We start from the raw sequence: 21251 nt of genomic DNA, 5'->3' as shown, positions 1-21251 counted from the left end.
AGCCTAAAGCTTAACCAGCCAAATGCTTCTAGTTTCTGGTCTTCACGCCTTATATACCTTTCTGCCTTCTACCATCACTCCCTGGTATTAAAGGCTTGCTTTCTGGGATTAAAGGCTTGTGTCACCATGCCTAGCTATATGCTTGAACAGATGGTTTTCTGGCTCTGGAATGCTAGAATTAAAGGTGTGAGTGCCACCATTTTCTAGCCTCTGTATCTAGTGGCTGTCTGTTCTCTGACCCCAGATAAATTTATTAGGGTGCATATATTTTGGGGAACACAATACCACAGCATCTCTTAATAAAAAAAATTATTAAAAAGAAAGAAAGGAAGGAAGGAAAGAAGGAAGAAGAAAGAAAGAAAGAAAGAAAGAAAGAAAGAAAGAAAGAAAGAAAGAAAGAAAGAAAGAAAAAGGATTCTCTATAAGTCCTTGGAAAGCAGCTTGAGCCTTTCTCCAGAGAAAGCTGAGTACTAAAAACTGTGAAGAGGTGGCATTCATGTTACAGACAAGTTAGAGTATAAATGACTGGAACTCTTTTATGAGGACAGGACATAAAACAATTAGAGATGAAGATAGGTATAAGTTACACAAGAAAAAGCATTGCACAAACTTGGGTCCTAAGACAAAGGGAAGATAAAGACCAGATAAATCATGCTATGGGTGGGGGAGTAATAGACCAAGAATTCCACAGCCAAATTAGATGTCGGGCTGTGAGAGAAGGATTATTGACCTCAAGGAAGTGAAAATGAGTAAGACGGACTTGAACAAAGGATACTATTGGCAAGCTTAAAATACATTGTCTTCATGTCTTTCACTATGAGAGACACCGCAAAAAAAAAAAAAAAAAACCTCAAGATTTATGTTAAAATAGTGCAAGCATGGAGCAGTGTAGTTAGAGTTTTCCTGCCTGGCCCACAGTCAGGACAAATCTCTCTTACCCGCCAGTCCCACAGTCGCTCAGACCCAACCAAGAAAGCACACAGAAACTTATATTGCTTATAAACTGTATGGCCGTGGCAGGCTTCTTGTTATCTACCTTTTCTATCTTAAATTAACCCATTTCTGTTAATCTATACTTTGCCACATGGCGTGTGGCTTACCAGTGTCATTACATGTTGCTTCTCCTGGCGGCTGCTGGCGGTGTCTCCCCCCAGCCTTCTACTTCCCAGAATTCTCTTCTCTCTTGTCCCGCCTATACTTCCTGCCTGGCCACTGGCCAATCAGAACTTTATTTACACAGAGTGATATCCACAGCACTTCCCCTTTTCTTTTTTTTTTAAAGGAAGGTTTTAACTTTTACATAGTACAATTACATATAACAAACAATTATCAAGCAAGAATTACAGTTACAATATTAAAGAAGATATCCTATCTATCTTATATTTGTGAGTCTAAGGTTTTATATCTAACTTATCTTGTATCATAACTGAGGAAATTATAACTATCTAGTCTTCAACCACATCAAAGACCTCAGAAGGATATAATATTACCTGAAAACCGGGAGAAGGATGTAAGCATTTTTCAGGAGTCTTGCAAGAGTAGACAGAGACAGCTGGCAGCCTGGACAGTCACCTAATGTTCCTTTGTAAAGTTGGGGCATTTGTCTTCAGCCCACAGGGCTAGAGTCTCTTGGTCACTTCTCTCAATGTCCTGTAGAATGTCTGGCAGTTTCCTCTGCGAAGCAGGAACCTGAAGGACCATTTTGTCAAACAAAGTTCAGTGGTCACCTTTCTATGGGTCCTGCATGTCCAGTTGATCAAGCAGTCCAGGCAAGAACAGTTTCTTGCCCAAATGGCTATTTTTGCCAAGGTGAAGATAAGATATGAAGTGTCTTCAATGCCCATCCTTGTCTCTGAAGTAAATCGGTGCTGCCAGGAGCAGACATGTCTCACTGTCCAGAAAGTCTAAATTTTAAATGCCATATTCTGTAGACCTTTGAAGTGTTTGAAGATTACCTGTCTATCTGAAATATCTCTGTGTATACCTAGAAGACTTAACTAACATGGCTATGAGTATGATTATCATAGATGACCAGTTATTAATCTATTTTTAATTATCCATTACAATTTAAATGAGCTATACAAACATAATACCTTAAACATGATTAGAAATATACACATAATATAACAAAATTAACTTTAAGTTTGTATCAATAGACTAAAATCTATACCAATGTAAAACATTTTAAACAAGTTGTTGCTCTTTAGAAGTAAGTTCCCTAATCTACCCTTTCATCCTATTATATCTATATCATATTCCCCTTTCTTCTTTAGAAAGAGATCTCATTTATAATCAACCTGCTTTAAAGAAAAATATTGGTTTTTCTCTGTCCCACACCAGAGGGCTCTTCTGATTTGGGACACAAGAATCTCTTAACCCTTTCTTTTAGCAATATGTCTGGGTTTAGAGAAGGAGTGAGCCAATTCCATCTCCAAAGCCAACTTGATAATTTTGGGAATGTGGGCATAGTTTCTCTTACTACTTCCTGCTGGAGGGGGGCGCTGTATCTTATGGGGACACAAAGGAAATTTTAGGATTATGGAGTAGTCCATTAGGGTGAACCTCTGAGCCAGTTGCCTTGAAATCATTCTGGATGTCAGATCATCTGGGCCATGGTGTCATTGGAGACCTTTCAGGTGGTCTTGGCTGATCAAACCTTATATATCTTAATCTGGAACAAATCCACAGCCTCTGGCTTTCTGTGGAAACAAAAGCAGAGACTCCTTTCCAAAGCAACATATCCTTATATCCAAATTTCGAAGTCAAGGTACCTTTAAAATTTACATATTTGTTTAACTCAACAGCTTTTATGATCAAATCTTTTTCTGTAGTTAAAAATTCCAAAGACAAGACAAACCAGATTCTCTGTGTAATATCCATCTTTATAAGACTGAAGCACCGCTGTGGCTGCTGGCTCCGCCCACCGCAGCTTCCCAACATGGCGGTGGTACAGTTTACCGCCAGCTCTGGGTCTGGAGTCATGTGTACCATCAACTATCAGAAGCAGTTCTATCAAAGCAGTGCATAGCCCAGAAACCTTTTTTTTTTTTTTTTTTTTTTTTTTTTTAAAACTAGCAAAGGCTAAATCTACCATGCAGCAGAGTAAAGTGTTGCTTGTAGACTCCTCATTCCCGCCACACTGCAGGTCAGACGCACACGCCAGGAACCCGCCATAGTAGCTCAAACCCGCAGGCTGCCGCTAACTTAAGAAAGATAACTAGGAAGCTGTTTTTAGCTCTGGTTTAGAATCTTTTTTTCTCAGATTTTAGGTGGAAACTCTTGCCAACACGTTGGACGCCATTTGTAGTTAGAGTTTTCCTGCCTGGCCCACAGTCAGGACAAATCTCTCTTACCCGCCAGTCCCACAGTCGCTCAGACCCAACCAAGAAAGCACACAGAAACTTATATTGCTTATAAACTGTATGGCCGTGGCAGGCTTCTTGTTATCTACCTTTTCTATCTTAAATTAACCCATTTCTGTTAATCTATACTTTGCCACATGGCGTGTGGCTTACCAGTGTCATTACATGTTGCTTCTCCTGGCGGTGGCTGGCGGTGTCTCCCCCCAGCCTTCTACTTCCCAGAATTCTCTTCTCTCTTGTCCCGCCTATACTTCCTGCCTGGCCACTGGCCAATCAGAACTTTATTTACACAGAGTGATATCCACAGCAGAGCAGGAAGCCAAGGAAAAGAGAAGAAGGGATGTAACTACAGCAGAGAAGGCTAACTCCAAACTCTCCTGGAAAGAACAGGTATATGAAACACTGCATTGAAAAGTACCAGATCAAAGTACTAACTCAAGCCAGACACACTGAACAGCTTAGGAGACGCCATGATTCAGGAAAGGAAGGCATTGAGGTCAGTCCTCATCAAGGCCTTAGAGAACATGAGACTGGAAACATGAATATCAGTTTCAGTTCAAAACTTGACCTGAAGTTATTATGCCAGACATGATTGTGACTATAAGGGACGACCCATGCCAATGGAGTGGATCCGTTAAGGGTGACTATAAGGAAGAACCCATGCCGCTGAAGCGGGTTCCGTGAGTTTTAACGATTCCTTGGGCAGAGGTCCATGTGGCAGTTGCTAGCACACACTTGTGAAAATGGTGTTTCTGAAACACACTGGGCACTTGGCCACCAGACAAGAACAACTCTGAGTTCAGCATGGGTCTAGAATCAGTGGCAGAGACGAAAATGAGCATTAGGATGTGAGGAACACTTCACAAAAGAGAACAGAGACGCAACCACACTGGAGTGCCCACCCAGGCAAGCTTTCAAACGTTGTAAGCACGGGGTACTACCAGTGCCCTCTTGAAGAATAATGATTTTGATAGTGATAATGATAAAAACTAGTCTTATACAATGCTGATTTAAGGGCTTTATGTATAATTTACTTAATCCCTAAAACAACCTATGAATATATTACTGTAATCCATTTTACAAATAAGGAAATTGATCTCAAAGAAGCTAATTAACCATCCAACATCTGATGTAAACTGTTTCTATATAGTTTATGTACTTTATAAACTGATAGAAACAGTTTACTTATATAAACTGGATTTTGAATTCACACTGAATACTTTACCATACTCTGTCCAGCTGTTTGAGATAGAAGCCAGTGTACATCAGTCAATTTTCTCCTGGGGACACTGTACACTTATCAAGCCATAAACCATGACTTAACAAGAAGAACTTCCCAAGGTATATCTCAGGCCACAGATTCTGACCAGCTATATTGGCTGACTGTCATCTTGGCAAGACAGACAGAAAGAATATTTCTTCACATCTGCACTCTTTCATTTAAAGTTTGCCATGTTCCTGGGGTCTGAACTGTGCAAGTTGTTGGGTCCTAGAAATGTAATATTGGATGAAATGTCCAGTTTCTTGTACTAGGTGTATTCTGAATATGATGGGTGTGGTATTGATGTTCTAATTATTTCGTTTGGTCTTAACTTCAGGAGTTGGAAGTTCTACTAAATTTCATTCACAAAGGTAAATTGAGCCTGGAATCCACTTCTGCCTTGACTTGAATAGTTTAGATTCTTGTGGAATTTTTACCTTTAAATTATGATCTTTCTACAAGAAGTTGAAGTTTGTGCTCCCTATGTAAAATCCTGGGCGCTGCATGGTGTGCCTATAATCCCACTGTTGGAGAGGTAGAGCAGGCAGGCCCAGAGACTTGCTGACTACAGTCTAGATTCCTGAGTTCCAGATGAAATGACAGACACTGCTTCAAAACCTAACATAGAGAGCAACTGAGGAAGACAGCCAAAGCTGACCACCTGTCTACACACACACACACACACACACACACACACACACACACACACACACACACGTGCATTTGCACACATGCATAACCATGTGCATAAATAGACACACAAATAAATAGTCACAGCATAGTTATTTTGGAAATTGTCACTGGATATGAGATATAAAATGGAAGAGCATTCTGTTGGCCACAGAATGGCCTTGGTCTTGCTTAATTGATACACTCTTCTGCCTCACTGGAGTAAGTTCAACACAATCCTCCATGGTCTAGAATGGTCCTCAAGAAAGAACAACTGGTTAAAAAGACACCCCCATAAAGGTCCTAAGAGACTTGTAACCTTGCTTTTGACAGGAAGAGTGGCTTTTCTGATTCATCAAAATGTATTAATTTGCCAGAGTAGTTAAGATATAAAAAAGTTGCAGACTAATAAGAAGAATGGGAATGCCATGCTATTAAACAGCACCATCAAAGAGACACTAGGGGCTGGAGAGCAGACTCAGCAGTTAAGAGCACTGGGCTCTTACAGAGGACCTGGGTTTGATACTCAACACCCACAGGACAGCCTAAAACCATCTATCTGCGCCTTCAGTCTCAGGGGCTCCAATGCCCTCTTCTGTACTCCTTGAATAGGCATGCACATGGCACACAGACTTTTTTTTCTTTTTTAAGAGAAAGAGACACTAAGGCCAGCAAAACCAAGACAGGTAAAAGGACTCACTACCAAGTCTGACAACCCATTTTCATTGCCTCAAGCCCATTAGAAAGAATCAGTTACCACAAGTTATCCTCTATCTCCACATGCTCACAAGCACATGGGCACACAGACATGCAAACAGATAAATTAATGAATGAATGAAAAATTGTTTTAAAGGGACAGGATGTACTTTAAATGCATCTATGACATCAAATAGCTCAAATTTGATTAGTAAATTGGGGGAGTTATTCAAACAATACCCAGGATTGGCTGGAGAACGCACTTTTCCCTCAGCAAAGGGCCCTCATCTTAATGACTATGCCTCATAAAGACACACACTGTCCTTGTTTTCTTTTCTGTGGGCTCTTGACTTCCTCCTGTGCCTTCACTTCTACCTGAACTGTCTCCTTTTCCATTGTTTTGTGTATCTTTAACATCTTTTGTCTGCAGTAGCATTCCGAAATGCCTGGCCAGATTGTCATATTATCGCCTAAGTTAATAACTATTATTCAGTTAATGTTCTGGTTTGAAAGGTACACAGATTCGGACAATTTTTTCTCCTCTTTATCTGTTGTTGTTGTTAGCCCTGTTATCCTGGCAAGCATCAGCATGTTATGTAATAGCATTCTGATTACCTGCAGAAAAACAGTATCTATATGAAGTCAATAATTCTCATCTACTGTTAAAAGGATAGATCTATATAAAACCCATAGCTAAAGAACTACTATTGGTATATGATTTCCTTTTTTATTTCAAATTTCTTTCATACAATATATTTCGATCATGTCTTATCCTCCCTATCTCCTCCCAGATGACAGATCCTCCCACCTTCCTAACCTACCAAACTTCATATTCCCTCTCTCCCTCTCTCTCAACAAATATCAAAATAAACAAACCAAAAAAATACAAAGCTCGAAAATAAAACAAGCCCTCCACACACAAAACAAACAAACAAAACAAAAACAACATTTAAAAAATCCATGGAGTTCATTGTGTGTTGACCAATTACTCCTTGGCATGGAACGTGACATGGAGTATGGTTGATACACCTACCCAGTGACATCATTCCATTGGAGAAAACTTGATACTCCCATGACAACAGGTATCTTTACTTATTGGTTAGGGGGAGACACATCCATCTTTCAATTCTGGGACTCCGTGTTATGTAATTTATTTTAATTAAAATTCTGTGTGGTTTAGAAACCTAACCACAAAAGCTATTAGTAAATCGCGGGAGGTTTTTAAAAGTTTCACTAGCTCTGACAATGCAAAAGTAGTTAAATGTCATGACAACTGTGCTCATTTCTCATTACACAGGAGGGATGTTTGAAAGTAGACATAATTCTATAATAGAAGTAGGAGGCAGGAAAAGAATTACCTGTTGCTTTTAACCGCTAGTACAACTGTACTGCTAATCTGTGCTTTTGAGAGAGACCTGCTGTGAACTTGATATTAGACCTTATTAGATGACTTTCTGATGTGATACAAAGTCAACAACAACAAAAGAGCCAGAGTTAATCAAGAGTATTGGTATTTATTTATTTAAACTAGAAGTTATCTTTTACATAAAAATTGACCATTCTTAAGTCAAGGTTGGCAAGACAGAAAATTAGGGACTCTGATGAATGCACAACATCACAATAACAAAGAAAAACAATTCTTAGAACTAATATTAAGTGACGAGGAGTGCTAAAGGCTGGAAGTTTCTCCAATTGGATTAGTCTCTTCAAGTATTTTAAGTCCAATGTTAGTAGCCACATAAGCTGATTTCAGCTGACATAAGCTTTTATAAGTATGCAAAAACACAGAGTGAGGCATGCATTAAAATGTGATAATAGCACACTTTGGGGACCCATGAAGCATGAGGCATGCATCTGAACGCCTCTGGCAGCCATGAGGCAGCAGCGGCTATTACTACTTCACTCTTTGGGTCAGTAAATCTTTTCTTTTGAGATCATGTCCAGACTAGTGGTTAAACATGTGCCCCTACTGCCTCAGCCTGCCTGAGTGCTGTAGAGAAGCAATTTTGTTATGCCACACATGGAAAGAAAATAAATTCAAATTTCTAAATATAAACCTTGCCTCTTAACCAAGTTAAGAATAACCTGAATAAGCTCTAGAGACTGTCCTCACCCTTTCCCTCTCCCTCCATCCCTCCTTTCCCTCACCCCTTTTCTCTGGGAATTGAACCTACAGCCTTGCACATATTGGGCAAGTACTCTGCCACTGAGCCACACCCTGAGGCCCAATAATTGCTCTTAGATGTTGGATCCCAGATAGGTCAATGATTGTTTATTTGCTTATGATTCACTAAATTTAAAATGCTCAGCTTTAAAAATAACTCAAACTTGTGGCAAAAAAAAAAAATGATTCTTACAACCCTAGTGCCCCTTGAAAGGTATTTTCACACAGAGAATACTACACACACAGTGCCCCTTTGTCTAAGAATACCAGGTTTATTCATGCTACATTTAAATTATTGATTTTTCTTTTTTATAAAATGTTTAAAGGGAAAATTCTATAAATTTCTTTCAAAATTGTATCACAGGAGTTGCAAAATATTTGTCACTTACCTTTTGAAATATCTTCAATTTTTCTACCATTCATATCATAAATATATCTGGCCTGTGAGCCTAGATTCATCTTTATTGTGCAGGCATCTAAAACCTATACAGGATAAAATAATTTATTATATTAAGCTCTGGTTAAACCAAATACACATTTAAATGATTCCTATACAGTTATTATAAAATTTGTTGATTTCTAAAATATGAAATGGAAAAGGAATTTAAATTGTTGATTTTTAAAAGTACACAGAAGTATTTGAAAGGAATGAAAACAGAAAGGATGAAGAAAGGGGGGAGTGAAGGGAGCAAAGTAGGGAGGCAGGAAGGGAAAGAAAAGGGGGAGGTGGGGCATGCCACCGACAGCAGACTGCTTAGCTACTGTTTGATAGACAGCTTCACATTCAAGCTCCAAGGGATGTTCACACTATTCTCAGTGCTCTCTATGCTCACCACTTATTCTACCATGAAAAGATGCTGCTTCTCTTATCTGTCACATTCTTTCTAGAATCCTACTCAAAGCCACCACCTTTCCTTGCTGAAGTCACTTTCCCTTGTTCACACTTGTCACAAAAGTCTAGATCTGAGTAGATCTTGCTGTCCTTGTCACATACATCCTGAGAAGCCTCGTGCCACGGAAGAAAGTCACTAAACTGAACATACCGGTTTGATTACAGTCCTCAGCATCCTCCTGGTCCATAAGCACTGCTCAGTTACTGCAGTTTCCTTTCTTTGTCCCTATTTCTCTCACTTTGCAGTGTATGCTCCCCCATCACCCACCTGTTATCCCCCTCAAGTTTCCCTTTCTCCATCCTCTACCACTGGGTTGTATGAACTACATAGAGAAAACACCGAGCCTCCTCTTCATCTTGCCAAAGTCTTTCTCTCTCAACTATATTATATATAGTGAGAGGAGTCCCTCTCGTGTAATGGAAGTATGCTTTCAACAGCATTTGTTCTTGGCACTTTTTTTTTTTTTTTTTTTTTGCATTTTAAGCAGTGAGAATTATTGCCAGTTTCTCTGTCCAATATTTGCAGCTGCTCTTTTCTCACTGGTGTTGCTCATCATTGTCTTTACTTTCCACTAATTAAATGGCTCCTGTGCTCCACATGTCCCTGGAGCCATCCCTCCCCCTTCACAGGGGTGTTGCAGGGAGCTGCCTATGGCCTCTCTTCACATCCCCCTTCTCTCATTCACTCTCAAGCCATTCTTTCTAGCTTTCATTTTGCTAAATATAGCTTTCTCAAAGATTTACTTCTCCCTCCCCGGGCCAAGTGGCGGTGGTGCATGCCTTTAATCCCAGCACTCGAGAGGCACAGGCAGGCGGATCTCTGTGAGTTCAAGGCCAGCCTGGTCTACAGAGAGAGTTCCAGGACAGCCAGAGCCATTACACAAAGAAACGTGAGATGTTACACAGAGAAACCCTTGAAACCCACCCCCCAAAAATAATAAATAAAATAAAATAAAAAGAGAAAAAAGATTACAGGTGAGGATAAAGATGTTTCTTAACTCTCACTTATTTGAATTATGAGCATTGTTTGATTGATTTCTCTTCCTAAACACTATTGCTTCTTTCTATAGGCTTATGAACATTGTCTTCACAATAGTCTTTCATGATAAGCCCTAGGTCTCGCTCTTTCTGGCTCTACTTTTTCTCCTAAGGCATTCTTAAGACAGAGCCATGAAATTTCATCTTCCATTTGTATACTGGCAACTCCCAAACAAATACACTCATCCTGAGACTGTCTTTTAAGCTCTAGGCTATGTAATAGTAACTACTCAGTATTGCTGCTTGTGTGAAATAGGCTCCAGCGTCACTATATCCCATACTGAAAACTATTCATCCTTCTTCGAGACTAATGCTCTAGAATCCCATGCTTTAGGGAAAGGAAAGCGTCTACCCAGAGGTCAAAGCTGTCCTCACAATCCAGGACATTGTTGTTCCTCATGTCATCCATGCCATCACAAGGATTGTCATTTCTCATTTTCTAAAGATCATACAAATCCATAGAGATTTTCCATGTTAACTCACACACCCTTGTGCTGTTCCTAGGACCCTTACAATAATTAGCTAATAGTTGCCTGCATCTACTCAGACATCCTCAATTCAATCTCTACCAAACATTAAAGTCATCTATTTAAAATAATTAACCTGGTTACCCTCCATTACTTTCCTAACTCAAATCCTTTAAATGACTTTTCAGGGCTTTCAGATGACAAGGAAGAAAAAGTCTGCAAGCTTCTTTCTAAGTCCCACCCCCTCATCACATGCTGCTATAGTCTAAATGCAAGAGATCCTGCATGGAAACTTGTTTGCTAACTGATGTGTTTCTGAGGCTTTGCTCTAATAAACTTAATCATCCTTGATGGACTCCCAAAATGGTTAATTAGAGGTGGAGCTTGGTTGTAAGAAACACATTAGTGGGGACATGTGCTTGTGGCTGTATCCCCTTTCTGTATTTACTTCCTCTGGTTTTCCATTTATATTAGAAAAATACATATCTGACAACTCCCACGTTGATACATTCATCTTGCAACTATCTTCCAAGCTTTAAACTATCTAATACCTATTCAGTATTTCCCCTGCCACATGCTCCCAGCACCACTCTGTTCTGCCTGACTGTGGGGCCAGAAATAACAACAGACTGTGAACTGAAATAACGCTCCCTCTGTTTTATGTCACAGTGATACAGTCTGACTAACTTGACACTAACCTTCCTACTCCCAAAATGCATCTTGCTCCCCTCCCTCTTCCCTGGAGCCTTTTCCTGAGCTGTGTTCTCTGATGGAGCGCTTCCCACCATCAGCCTGTTGCTTCTCATCTCAGAGGCTTTCCCTGCACCATCCGTCTATATTTAAGCGTTATTTTTACAAATGTCTTTGTCTACCTCCAGACTAAAAGCATGAGGACAGCATGTGGCTAGCTTAGTTCATCACTCTATCCTGGGTACTTGGTAGACTGTAGTAGTCTTCAAAATATTTTGGGTTATCGAATGAATGCAGTTTAATATATATTCCTAGTTTAACTCATTTTTATTCTTTATCTTATATTTTATAAACATTCTAATAAATGCTGTTGATAACATTGCTGACAATTTTATAAAAGTATGCTATAGTTAAAGGGTAATTCCAGAAGAATTTTTTTCAAATAAAATGAATTCTTTTTAGTGCCAGTACACAGACCTTATGCACCGTCTTTAGGGAGTAAGAAGGCATCTTCACATTTACAGCAATACTGGTGGTTGCCTACTCAGTATCCATTGTCTCCACACCCTCAATATACAGTACACATTTTTGTTAGGGAATCACTCTTGCACTTCTGACTCAGTTTGATGCAAGTAAGGCTGCAATTATCATTACTGGTCAGAGTTACCTTGCTGTAGAGCCACACTCACTGACAGTGAGTGGGTTGGGTATGGACATACAATCCAGTTTGGGCCGATAAGACATGAGAAGGGACTTCAAGAAAAGCATATTCATCCATAAGGAGGGTTGTCCTTTGCCCTGTCCTGACATAACTGAACCTCACTGCACAGCAGTCATCTAACACCAACACTGAAACAACTACAGAGTCCCAAGAACCAGGCTCCTTATGCACAGTGGTCCACCCTCTGGATTTCTTACTTTCTTTTTGCTTATGTCTGTTTGAAAAAAAGAGTTCTCTACTGTTTGACACTAAAATCATGTATCTGTTAGAAAACAAAATGATGAGAGGATGTATGTTTTTCAGATGATGGCAGTTGATGTGTACTGACATGGTTGTCCAGCAAATAGATTACAACAGCATTACTGTGTGACTATAAAAGCTTACCATTTAATTATTTAATTAGGAACCCGGGGAAGAATTTAGAATAAATTTATCAGGCAGAAAACTGTGAAGATGAATGGATAATTATGAAATTAATTCTTTGAATAACTAAAAATATTTCACCTCTTGCAATTAATTGTACATACTCAGTGGAAAAGAACTCCAATTTATCATGAATCTGTTGAGAGATCTGTTTCTACAGATTTTTTTTCTGCTAACTGAAAGACTGTCAACAGATTAGAAATTTTAAAAACATAAATTCATGTAGTAGCTTAAATGTCTGCCAAGGCTAATATTTTACAATTTAGAGTCAGACTTATTATCACTATTTTAATCTGACGATCCCAGGATGTTGGGTTTGTATCCATTATGTGAAGTAAATTGAATGTGTTGTTCTGGATAAGTCCTGGGGCATATTTGTTCAACTGTTTTCTATCTTGTTCTCATAAAGGCAGCAGACAAACAGACAATGAGATATAATTATTTGCTCTCACTAGTAATGAACTTGACTCTGATTTGTAAAAACAACTATTTCTCATCCACTTGTGTTCAATGATATTATGGTATTTTATGTTAAAATATGAATGAGAAGTAGATGATGGAGAAACTTTACAACTAATCCATGAACATATACTCCTTGCTTATTTTATTCTTTAAAAAACGTATTTATTTATTTTAGCTGGGCATGGTGACACACTCCTTTAATGCCAGCACTCAGGAGGCTGAGGCAGGTGGATCTCAGATTTTGAGGTCAGCCTGGTCTATACAGTGAGTTCTAGGACAGCTGGAGCTACACAGAGAAATCCTATCTCAAAATACATTTTTTAAAGTAATAAAATAAAATAGCCCAGCAGAGGTGGCACGCGCTTTAATCTCAGCACTTAGGAGATAGAAACAGGTGGATTGCTGTGAGTTTTAAGGCCAGCCTGGTCTATAGAGCTAATTCTAAGATAACCAAGGCTACACAGAGAAACTCTGTCTTGAAAAACAAAACAAAACAAATATCAAACCAATAAATAAAATAAAACTGTTTAAAAATTTTAATTCATGTGTATGGATGTTTTGCCTACATGTATATCTGCACATTATGTGTGTGATTCGTGCCTATGAGCAAGAAGAGAATATTGGAACCCCTGGAACTAGAGTTATAAACAATTGTGGTCTACCACATAGGCACTCTGGAAGAGCAGCCAGTGCTTTTAACCACTAAGCCATCTCTCCAGCACCATTTTGAAATAGGCATTCATTTTTAGGCCACCAACCAACTCCCAAATCATAATATGGATACTTCTTATTAGTATGAATGCTTGGTCTAGCTTAGGCACATTTCTGGCTATCTCTTTTCACTTAAATTAATCTGTTTCTCTTTCTCTTTATCTACTTTTTGCCTTGGGGCTTTTTAGCTTTCTTTTCTGTATGTCCTGCTTCTCAAGTGTCCTGCTGGCTGGCGGCCACCTGGTTGGCTAGCTCCCTGGATGTCTCCCTTTTTTCTCCCTTGCTCTCTTCTTTCTTCTTCTTCCTCTCATTCTTTTCAAGCCTAGATTCCTCCTCCTATTTATTCTCTTTGCCTGGCAGCCCACCTATCCCTCTCCTGCCTAACTATTGGCCATTCAGCTTTTTATTAGACCAATCAGGTGCCTTAGGCAGGCAAGGTGAAACAAATGCAACACATCTTTACATAACAAAACATGCATTCTTACATCATTAAACAAATGCAGCATAAACAAATGTAATACATCTTTACATAGTTAAAGTTATATTCCACATCATTTATTCTTAATTGATACAGTCTCAGGATAATCAGATATCCAAGATAATAAACCTTAATTGACATGTACTAAACTGTATGTATTTTAAATGTACATTTTGAGGCAAGGCAAAAAAAAGTATATACCTTTGTTAGTGCCAACATAATCAAGATGTAGAGTATTTACTTGACCATCCAACATTCCTGATGCTCCTGTTGTATGTTAACTCAGTACATGACTGTGGGCTATTGCTATCTATTTCTTTCATTAGAGAACAATTTTATCTCCTTGATTTGCAATTTATTAGTACATAATATTTTTAACTGTCACCTTCCTTGCTGCAAGATATTTGAACACACTGTAAAAGGATATGTCACTGTGATTGGTTTAATAAAAAGCTAAATGGGCAACAGCTAGGCAGAAGTATAGTAGGGACTTCTGGCCAAAGAATGCTCTGAGAAAAAGAAAGGCAGAGTTGCCAGCAAGACATGAAGGAAGGAGGATGGACAAAATTGAGATGAGGTAACAAGCACATGGAAGAGTGTAGCTTTAAAAATCTGGGTTAATTTAAGTTATAAGAGCTAGTTAGAAATGAGACTAAGCTAAGGCCAAATTTTCATAATTAATAATAAGTTGTTTTTTGTGAGCTAGAGGACCAAAGGAAAGTCCAAATGCATATGGCACTCAGCATGGGGCCATGTGTGTCCAAAAAGGCCCAGGAAATCTAAAAAAAAATTAAATAAATAAATAAAGGCAAAACAAAAAGGCAAATGTGGCTTCCTGGTAACCAAGGTCCCTCAGGTAGGGTTGGGGTACAGACACTGCCTGCAGGCTGGAGCCAGCTGCTGCCACAATGCACCAGCACCATGTGCGAAACTGAATATTCTTTGATATAGATTAGCACAATTTATCCATTCATCAGCTAATAAACTGTGGATTATTTTTAGTTTGGGTAATTATGAATACAATTACTAAGAACATTTATTAGTAGTCACTATGTTGACATATACTATTTTTCTTGGGAAAAATATGCTATTTTCTTGGGAAAAATCTTCTAAAAAGGTTATACTGTGCTTTAAAAATGTACATAGGCTTAAAAAAAGAAGAGAAAATGGGTATAGACAGTCATAGAAAAAATAGTTAATAAGTAATAATATAAAGTAAAGAGAATAAAATAATATAAAAAAGATAAGCCATGTAAAGATGGAAAATACACAGAGAATCTGGATCCTATATGGTGTCTTGTTGATTTTTAAAGTTTTGAATGCTAATGAACAGAGAATGACAGCTGCTGAGAGACACTGGATCATGGAAGGGACTGCTGAATTAAACCAGCCTAGACACTTTAGGAATGCCTTAACTTTAAAATGGAAGTCAGAATATGGATTGCTTTGGGGAAGAGGTCATGCTTTTATTTCCATAGAAAATGAAAGGCTGTGGATTTGTTTAAGGTTAAAGAGGTTTGATCAGGGGAGACCCCCTGAAAATCCTGGCTACAGACATAAAGAACGAAACTTAGAAAAACTACAAGGTAGGTTATATATATTTTACCTGCTCAAACATAAAACAAAAAATCATCTTTGGCTGGCTTATGTATAATGCACAGTCCAATACTTGTGTTAATGCAGATATGTATTGTTACCTTTGAAAGTTCATCTGTTTTCAGAGCAAGAGGATCAGACACCAATGAAAATGGGTGGCCCAGGTGATCCAGCCTCTCAGAGTGCCCTTGTTGCAGTTCTATCAGAGTTCTACATCCTGAACAGCTTCAAGGTTGCTGGATGAGATGGTCCAACCTCAGCAACTATTCTAGCCAGGACTACAAATAAGCCTTGTGTTTTCCCATCACACAGAGACTGGACAATAAATGTTGTTGATAGTTTTCCCAAGATTTGACCAGTATCTTAATTTTCTCAGGGTCCCTCAAAAATGCCATCATCCCCAGACAACAGGAAACAGTTGAGAGAACAGGAAGCCTACATCCCCAAGAGGTTGGGTGGGTGGTTTTTGGTCATTCAGTGGATTATGGATGTTTGTCATTATTTAGAGGGTTTGATTAAAATTATTACTGGTCATGGTCAGGGAGAAAGCTAAACAAAGGAGATTAGATTCAAAGATTTCTTTCTAAAAGGAAAAAAAGATATAGTATAGAAATGATCGGATAAAGGGGTAAATTATTGTATCTACTTGAAACCTAAAAAAGCAACTACTAGTTTCAAATGACACATTGGTATGGATTTTTGTATACTGATACTAGTTTAAAGTTATTTTTGTTATACTGTATTATATGTTTTTATTTTTTGTTTTCGATATCGTACCTATGTAGCTCATTTTAAAAAGTGTAATGTAAAGCTGTAGTCCTTGAAAGCTATTTAGGAAAATAAAGAAATACAGATTATTAATTAGTCATCTATAACAATCAAATTTATGTTAGGTATGTTTTCAAGGTCAATCAGAGATGTATTTTAAATAGATAGATGATCTTCAAACACCAGAGACCTACAGAATATGACATTTTAATGTTTTAATAACATAGGGCTTTTCATAATAGTGAGACATGTCTGCTCCTGATAGCACCAATTTACTTTACAAAAGGATGATGGGCATTGAAGAACCTTCATATGGAGCTTGCTTTCTTTGTGGAAAAAGCTATCTATTTGGGCAAGAATCTGCCCTTGACTCAACTGCTGATAGTATGCTGTCCAAATTGGACAAGTAGGACACAAAAGAAGACAACTGCCAAACTTTTCCAAGACAAGGTTGGACAGTCCTTTAAAATTCCTGCTTCATGGGAAAATCTGTCAGATATTTTAGGCCCTTAGGCTGAAGATGGATGTCCCATTGTTACAGAGGAACCCTGAGGTGACTATCCAGGCAACCAAATGTCTATGTCATTTCTTAGTTTTGGCAGTTGCTTGCTCTGTACTTCCTGTTTACTCAGGTAATATTATATCCTCTGGGGCCTTTGACAGAGATGAAGACTGGATAGTTACAGTTATAGTTTTCCTTAGTTATGATAGAAGGTAAATAAGGTACAAAACTTTGGACTAACCAAGATAGTTTTCATAATGGAGTATTTCTCTGAATTTGCCAAATGCAAATGGACTGGATGCTATAAATGTAATTCTTATCTGATAATTGTTCTTATTATATATAGTTTTACCATGTTGGAGTCAAAACCCTTTCCTTTTTATTTAGACAAAAAGGGTGAAATATTGTGAGATATTTGATTAAACTGTGTAAAGATACATCACTGTAATTGGTTTAATAAAAAGCTAAACAACTAGTAGCTAGGCAGGAGGTATAGCAGGGACTTTTAAACAGAGAGAGCTCTGGGAAGAAGAAAAGCATAGTTGCCAGCCAGACATGAAAGAAGCAGGATGGGAAAGATGGAGATGAGGTAATGAGCACATGGAAGAATGTAGATTAAAAAAATCTGGGCTAACTTAAGTTGTAAGAGTTAGTTAGAAACAAGCCTAAGTTAAGGCAGAGCTTTCATAATTAATAATAAGTCACCATGTCATTTTTTTGTGAGCTGGCAGCCCAAAAGAAAGTCCAAATACTCTTCCTAAAATATATACATATATGAAGGTGATCTAAATAGAATCACCAAATAGTGGAGTAGATGAAGCCCCAACTGGAGATCTCTCATTACCAAATGAAGCTTCCAATTCCAGGAATGGGTTATGTCTAATCCAGTTGTTGGCCAAAGGGAACCCCAAAACAGCCCAGGTGTAAGACAAATTGCTACATGGTCTTATTAATCTAAAAAAAAAGGTGCCAGATATTGGGGTGAATGAGGAAAGATCAGAGAGACAGAACAAGCCACAGCCAACCTCACCTTGCCAACTCCTCAGCTGATCTTGTTTCTTCAGACTGAAAGCCTCTGAGTCCTCACCCAAATGGATCTCAGCTGAACTGCTTAAAAAGCCTCTAATTTCTGGTCCTCATGCCTTAAGAGCACAAGTTCCTGTTTCCTGACATCTTATACACCTTTCTGTGTCCTGCCATATTACTCCCTGGGATCAAAGGCTTGTGTCCTTCCCAAGCAAAGACATGAGATCTTGACTGCTGGGATTAAAGGTGTGTGCCACCATGCCTTGCTCTGTTTCCAGTGTGGCCATGATTCAGAGATCCAGATGGATCTCTGCCTCCTGAATGCTAAGATTAAAGGTGTTTGTGTCACCACTGTCTGGCCTCTAAGTCTAATCTAGTGACTATTCTGTTCTTTGACCTCCAGATAAGTTTATTAGGGTACACAATATATCAACCACACCCAAGCTATTGCCAAGGCTATTGATTGCTCTCCAAAAACTGATGGTAATGTTCTATTGCTGAAGACAATGCCTACACAACTCACTCAACATGGAGTAGTCAAGCTCGTCCCTACTTAGAACCTTCACCCCTACTGATTAGTGTTCATGGTTCTGGAAGGCACTTTACATGCTACCAAAAGAGAAAGGGAAACAACAATTCAGCTACAAACCCTTTGATCTACAATGGTGTCCTGCATGCAAGATATGCTAGTACAATAGTAGCACAAAGCTTGGAGGACTAAACAACCAGTATCTAATTGGATTTAAGACCCACTCCATGAGATAGAATCCATTCTCAACACTGCTTGGGTGGCCAAGAACTTGAGACTAGATAGGCTAGGGTCTTAGGGGGAAATCAAATACTACTGTTCTGCTAAAGGAATGTAGCAATAAAATGACTCTTAACAACATTCTGCTATACTAACAGATCAATGTATTGTTCAATGATCAGCAAAGAAGCATGCTCATGGAGTATATGAGAATAAACAAAGAGATCCACAGCTAGACAATGTATAAGGAATGAGAGACCTTGGAATACTCAGTCCTAAATGGGATATCTCCATCAATTCCCTCCCCTCATAGCTCAGGGAATCCTGCAGAAGAGGAGTTAGAAATATTATAAGAGCTAGAGGGAATTGAGGACACCAAGGAAATAAGGCCTTCTAAACTTGACAGAATCCATGCACATATGAACTCATAGAGAATATGACAACATGCACAGGGCTTTCATGGGTCTGGGCCTAATGACATTCCAGTTGGCACAAGCCCATATCTCTAGCCCAATATCTATCTCCAATTGATAACTGCTTGCAAAAGAAAAATTAGTTTTCTCCAATGGAGTCTCATTGGGCATATAAATCACTCTTAAAGCAAGGCCCCAAGCCCAGCAGTAGATGGCCAACACAAAACAAGCTCACTTATATTTTTGGAGGGTTTTGTCTCAAAATGTTTTGTCTGGGAAGCTTATGTTCTTTAGTGGCTAAACACTAGTGGCTATGCCACTGAGGAATATGGTTCTCTCTCCCTCTCCTCTCTCTGCAAACTTTAACTGTCTATAACTCCTCTGGGAGGGGTGGGGCCTCATGAGTCCCTTCCTCAACCTAGAGGGAGGCCTGTTGATGAAGCCAGTCTTGTGCATGACTTGTGCAAACAGGCACTGTTGCTACGAGCTCATGGGTCTCCTTCCCATCTTCCAGATCTTACATTCTTCCAACCCCCTCTTCTGTTATGTTCCCCTGAGCCTTTTCATTAGCCCTGTTTATAGCTTCCATTTCTTTTCACATAATATTCCTATTTTTCTTTAATTCATTAATCAAATTTATAAGAGGCTTTGAATAGTCTTCTGTTAACTCTTTTGCTGTCAACTTCTATTGATTTACATTTCTCTTGGCTACAGTCTACCTGTTTGAGGAGCTTCATGAATGCCCTAAAAGTTCAATAGGATCTCTCCTCTCCAGATGGGCAGAGAGCTAATGTCTCCTTACGCTGCATGCATGCCCATTGTGTTTCCTTTTCCTCACATTAGCTGTTTTCTCTCTGCTAACTGTGGAGTTCAGACTATAGGGAAGCAGCCTAATAGCCACATGTAAAAGGAGACCCCAATGTCCATTTCATCAACTATTCACCAGATAACTAACACTTTCCCAGCAACCCTGCTCTGTACACTTCCAGCCACTTCAGCCTCTCAGAACTTTTGATGTCTGCCTTCAGCTCACAGGCACCTCTGCACTTTTCCTGGATTCTCCCTCTCTAGGCTGATCTGTAAACTACTGAAGATCAGTGGTGGGGTAAGACTCACTTTTATTTCCCGCTTTCTCTCAGGAATTACATCTACTGCTTACTATTTCCTAATATCTAAAATAATTGCCACTTTGTTCCACCTTTTCAGTGGTTTAGAAGGTGATGACTTCTCTGACACAAGCTTTGCCATTTGACTGAAAAAAAAAAAAGCCTGCAGGTTTTGTTTTCAATCTTATGCTCTACCATTTTTAAATAAGTGCACATTTGAGATCAGAACATAGGAAGAAGTATACCTATACTAGTTTCACGTTACAACAAAAATTAATAAAAGTTGTGAGCCCAACACGATTTTGTTTTCAAAAACTGACCTAAAAAACTGTCTTGTGGAAAATCAAAGTAGTTTCTTATTTTCCTTAAGTTACCAGGAAAAAAATATTTATAAATTCTGCTTTAATAATGGTGATCTTAAGTCAAAATCCTCGGGGCCATCTTGCAACAGATGCTCTCTGGTTTTCAATAGCAGAGGCAGGCTGTGAGGAGTAAGTGGCTCCCTTGCTCTGACACTAGAGAATAACTTCCGGTTCCAACTGTTCCAACTGTGGATAGCAGTTAAATAGTTAAGTCTCAGTGTTTCAATGTCTATGACTAGGTGACTTCATACAATTCTGGGAATTTGTTATCTAGAAACCAGGTAAAATTCCTTAAGAAACTTTAATGATTGGGTACATATGAGGCTAATTGAATCTAATCATCATATTTATACTAATATTCTTAGGCATAAAAATGTACTATACATGTAAAATGCACATAAAAATAAAACCACAAGAAAAGCAAAAAAATCAATTTTTGTCTGTTCACATTCAATGTATTGTTTGTACTGTCCATAACTAATATTATTATCTTTAACTACAACCTATAAACTAAATTAATATTTAGAATGAAATTTATTTGTTTTTATTTCATATATAGTCTGAACTCCACAAGAAAACAATACAACATAATTACTTAAAACATTATAAAAATTCTTATTATATAATTCTCAAATTTCACATTAAATAAGAAAAGACAATTGGCTACTTACAGCCTCTTGTGAATAAAATGTTATC

At 38.5% G+C, this 21251-nt stretch overlaps 1 protein-coding gene across 1 annotated transcript in view; it reads right to left on the bottom strand.

The window, feature by feature from the left end:
• The window catches only part of Dcdc1 (doublecortin domain containing 1), a 402846-nt gene that overhangs the window by 317010 nt on the left and 64585 nt on the right, over positions 1-21251 (bottom strand). The window contains exon 6 of the mRNA XM_036186665.1: positions 8542-8635. Within this exon, the coding sequence (XP_036042558.1) occupies positions 8542-8635 (94 nt within the window). The remainder of the gene's footprint in view (positions 1-8541; positions 8636-21251) is intronic.

The sequence above is a fragment of the Onychomys torridus genome, chromosome 4 (genome assembly GCF_903995425.1).
Source record: "Onychomys torridus chromosome 4, mOncTor1.1, whole genome shotgun sequence".
NCBI lineage: Eukaryota > Metazoa > Chordata > Mammalia > Rodentia > Cricetidae > Onychomys > Onychomys torridus.
This window is presented reverse-complemented; position numbering and strand designations above follow the sequence as displayed.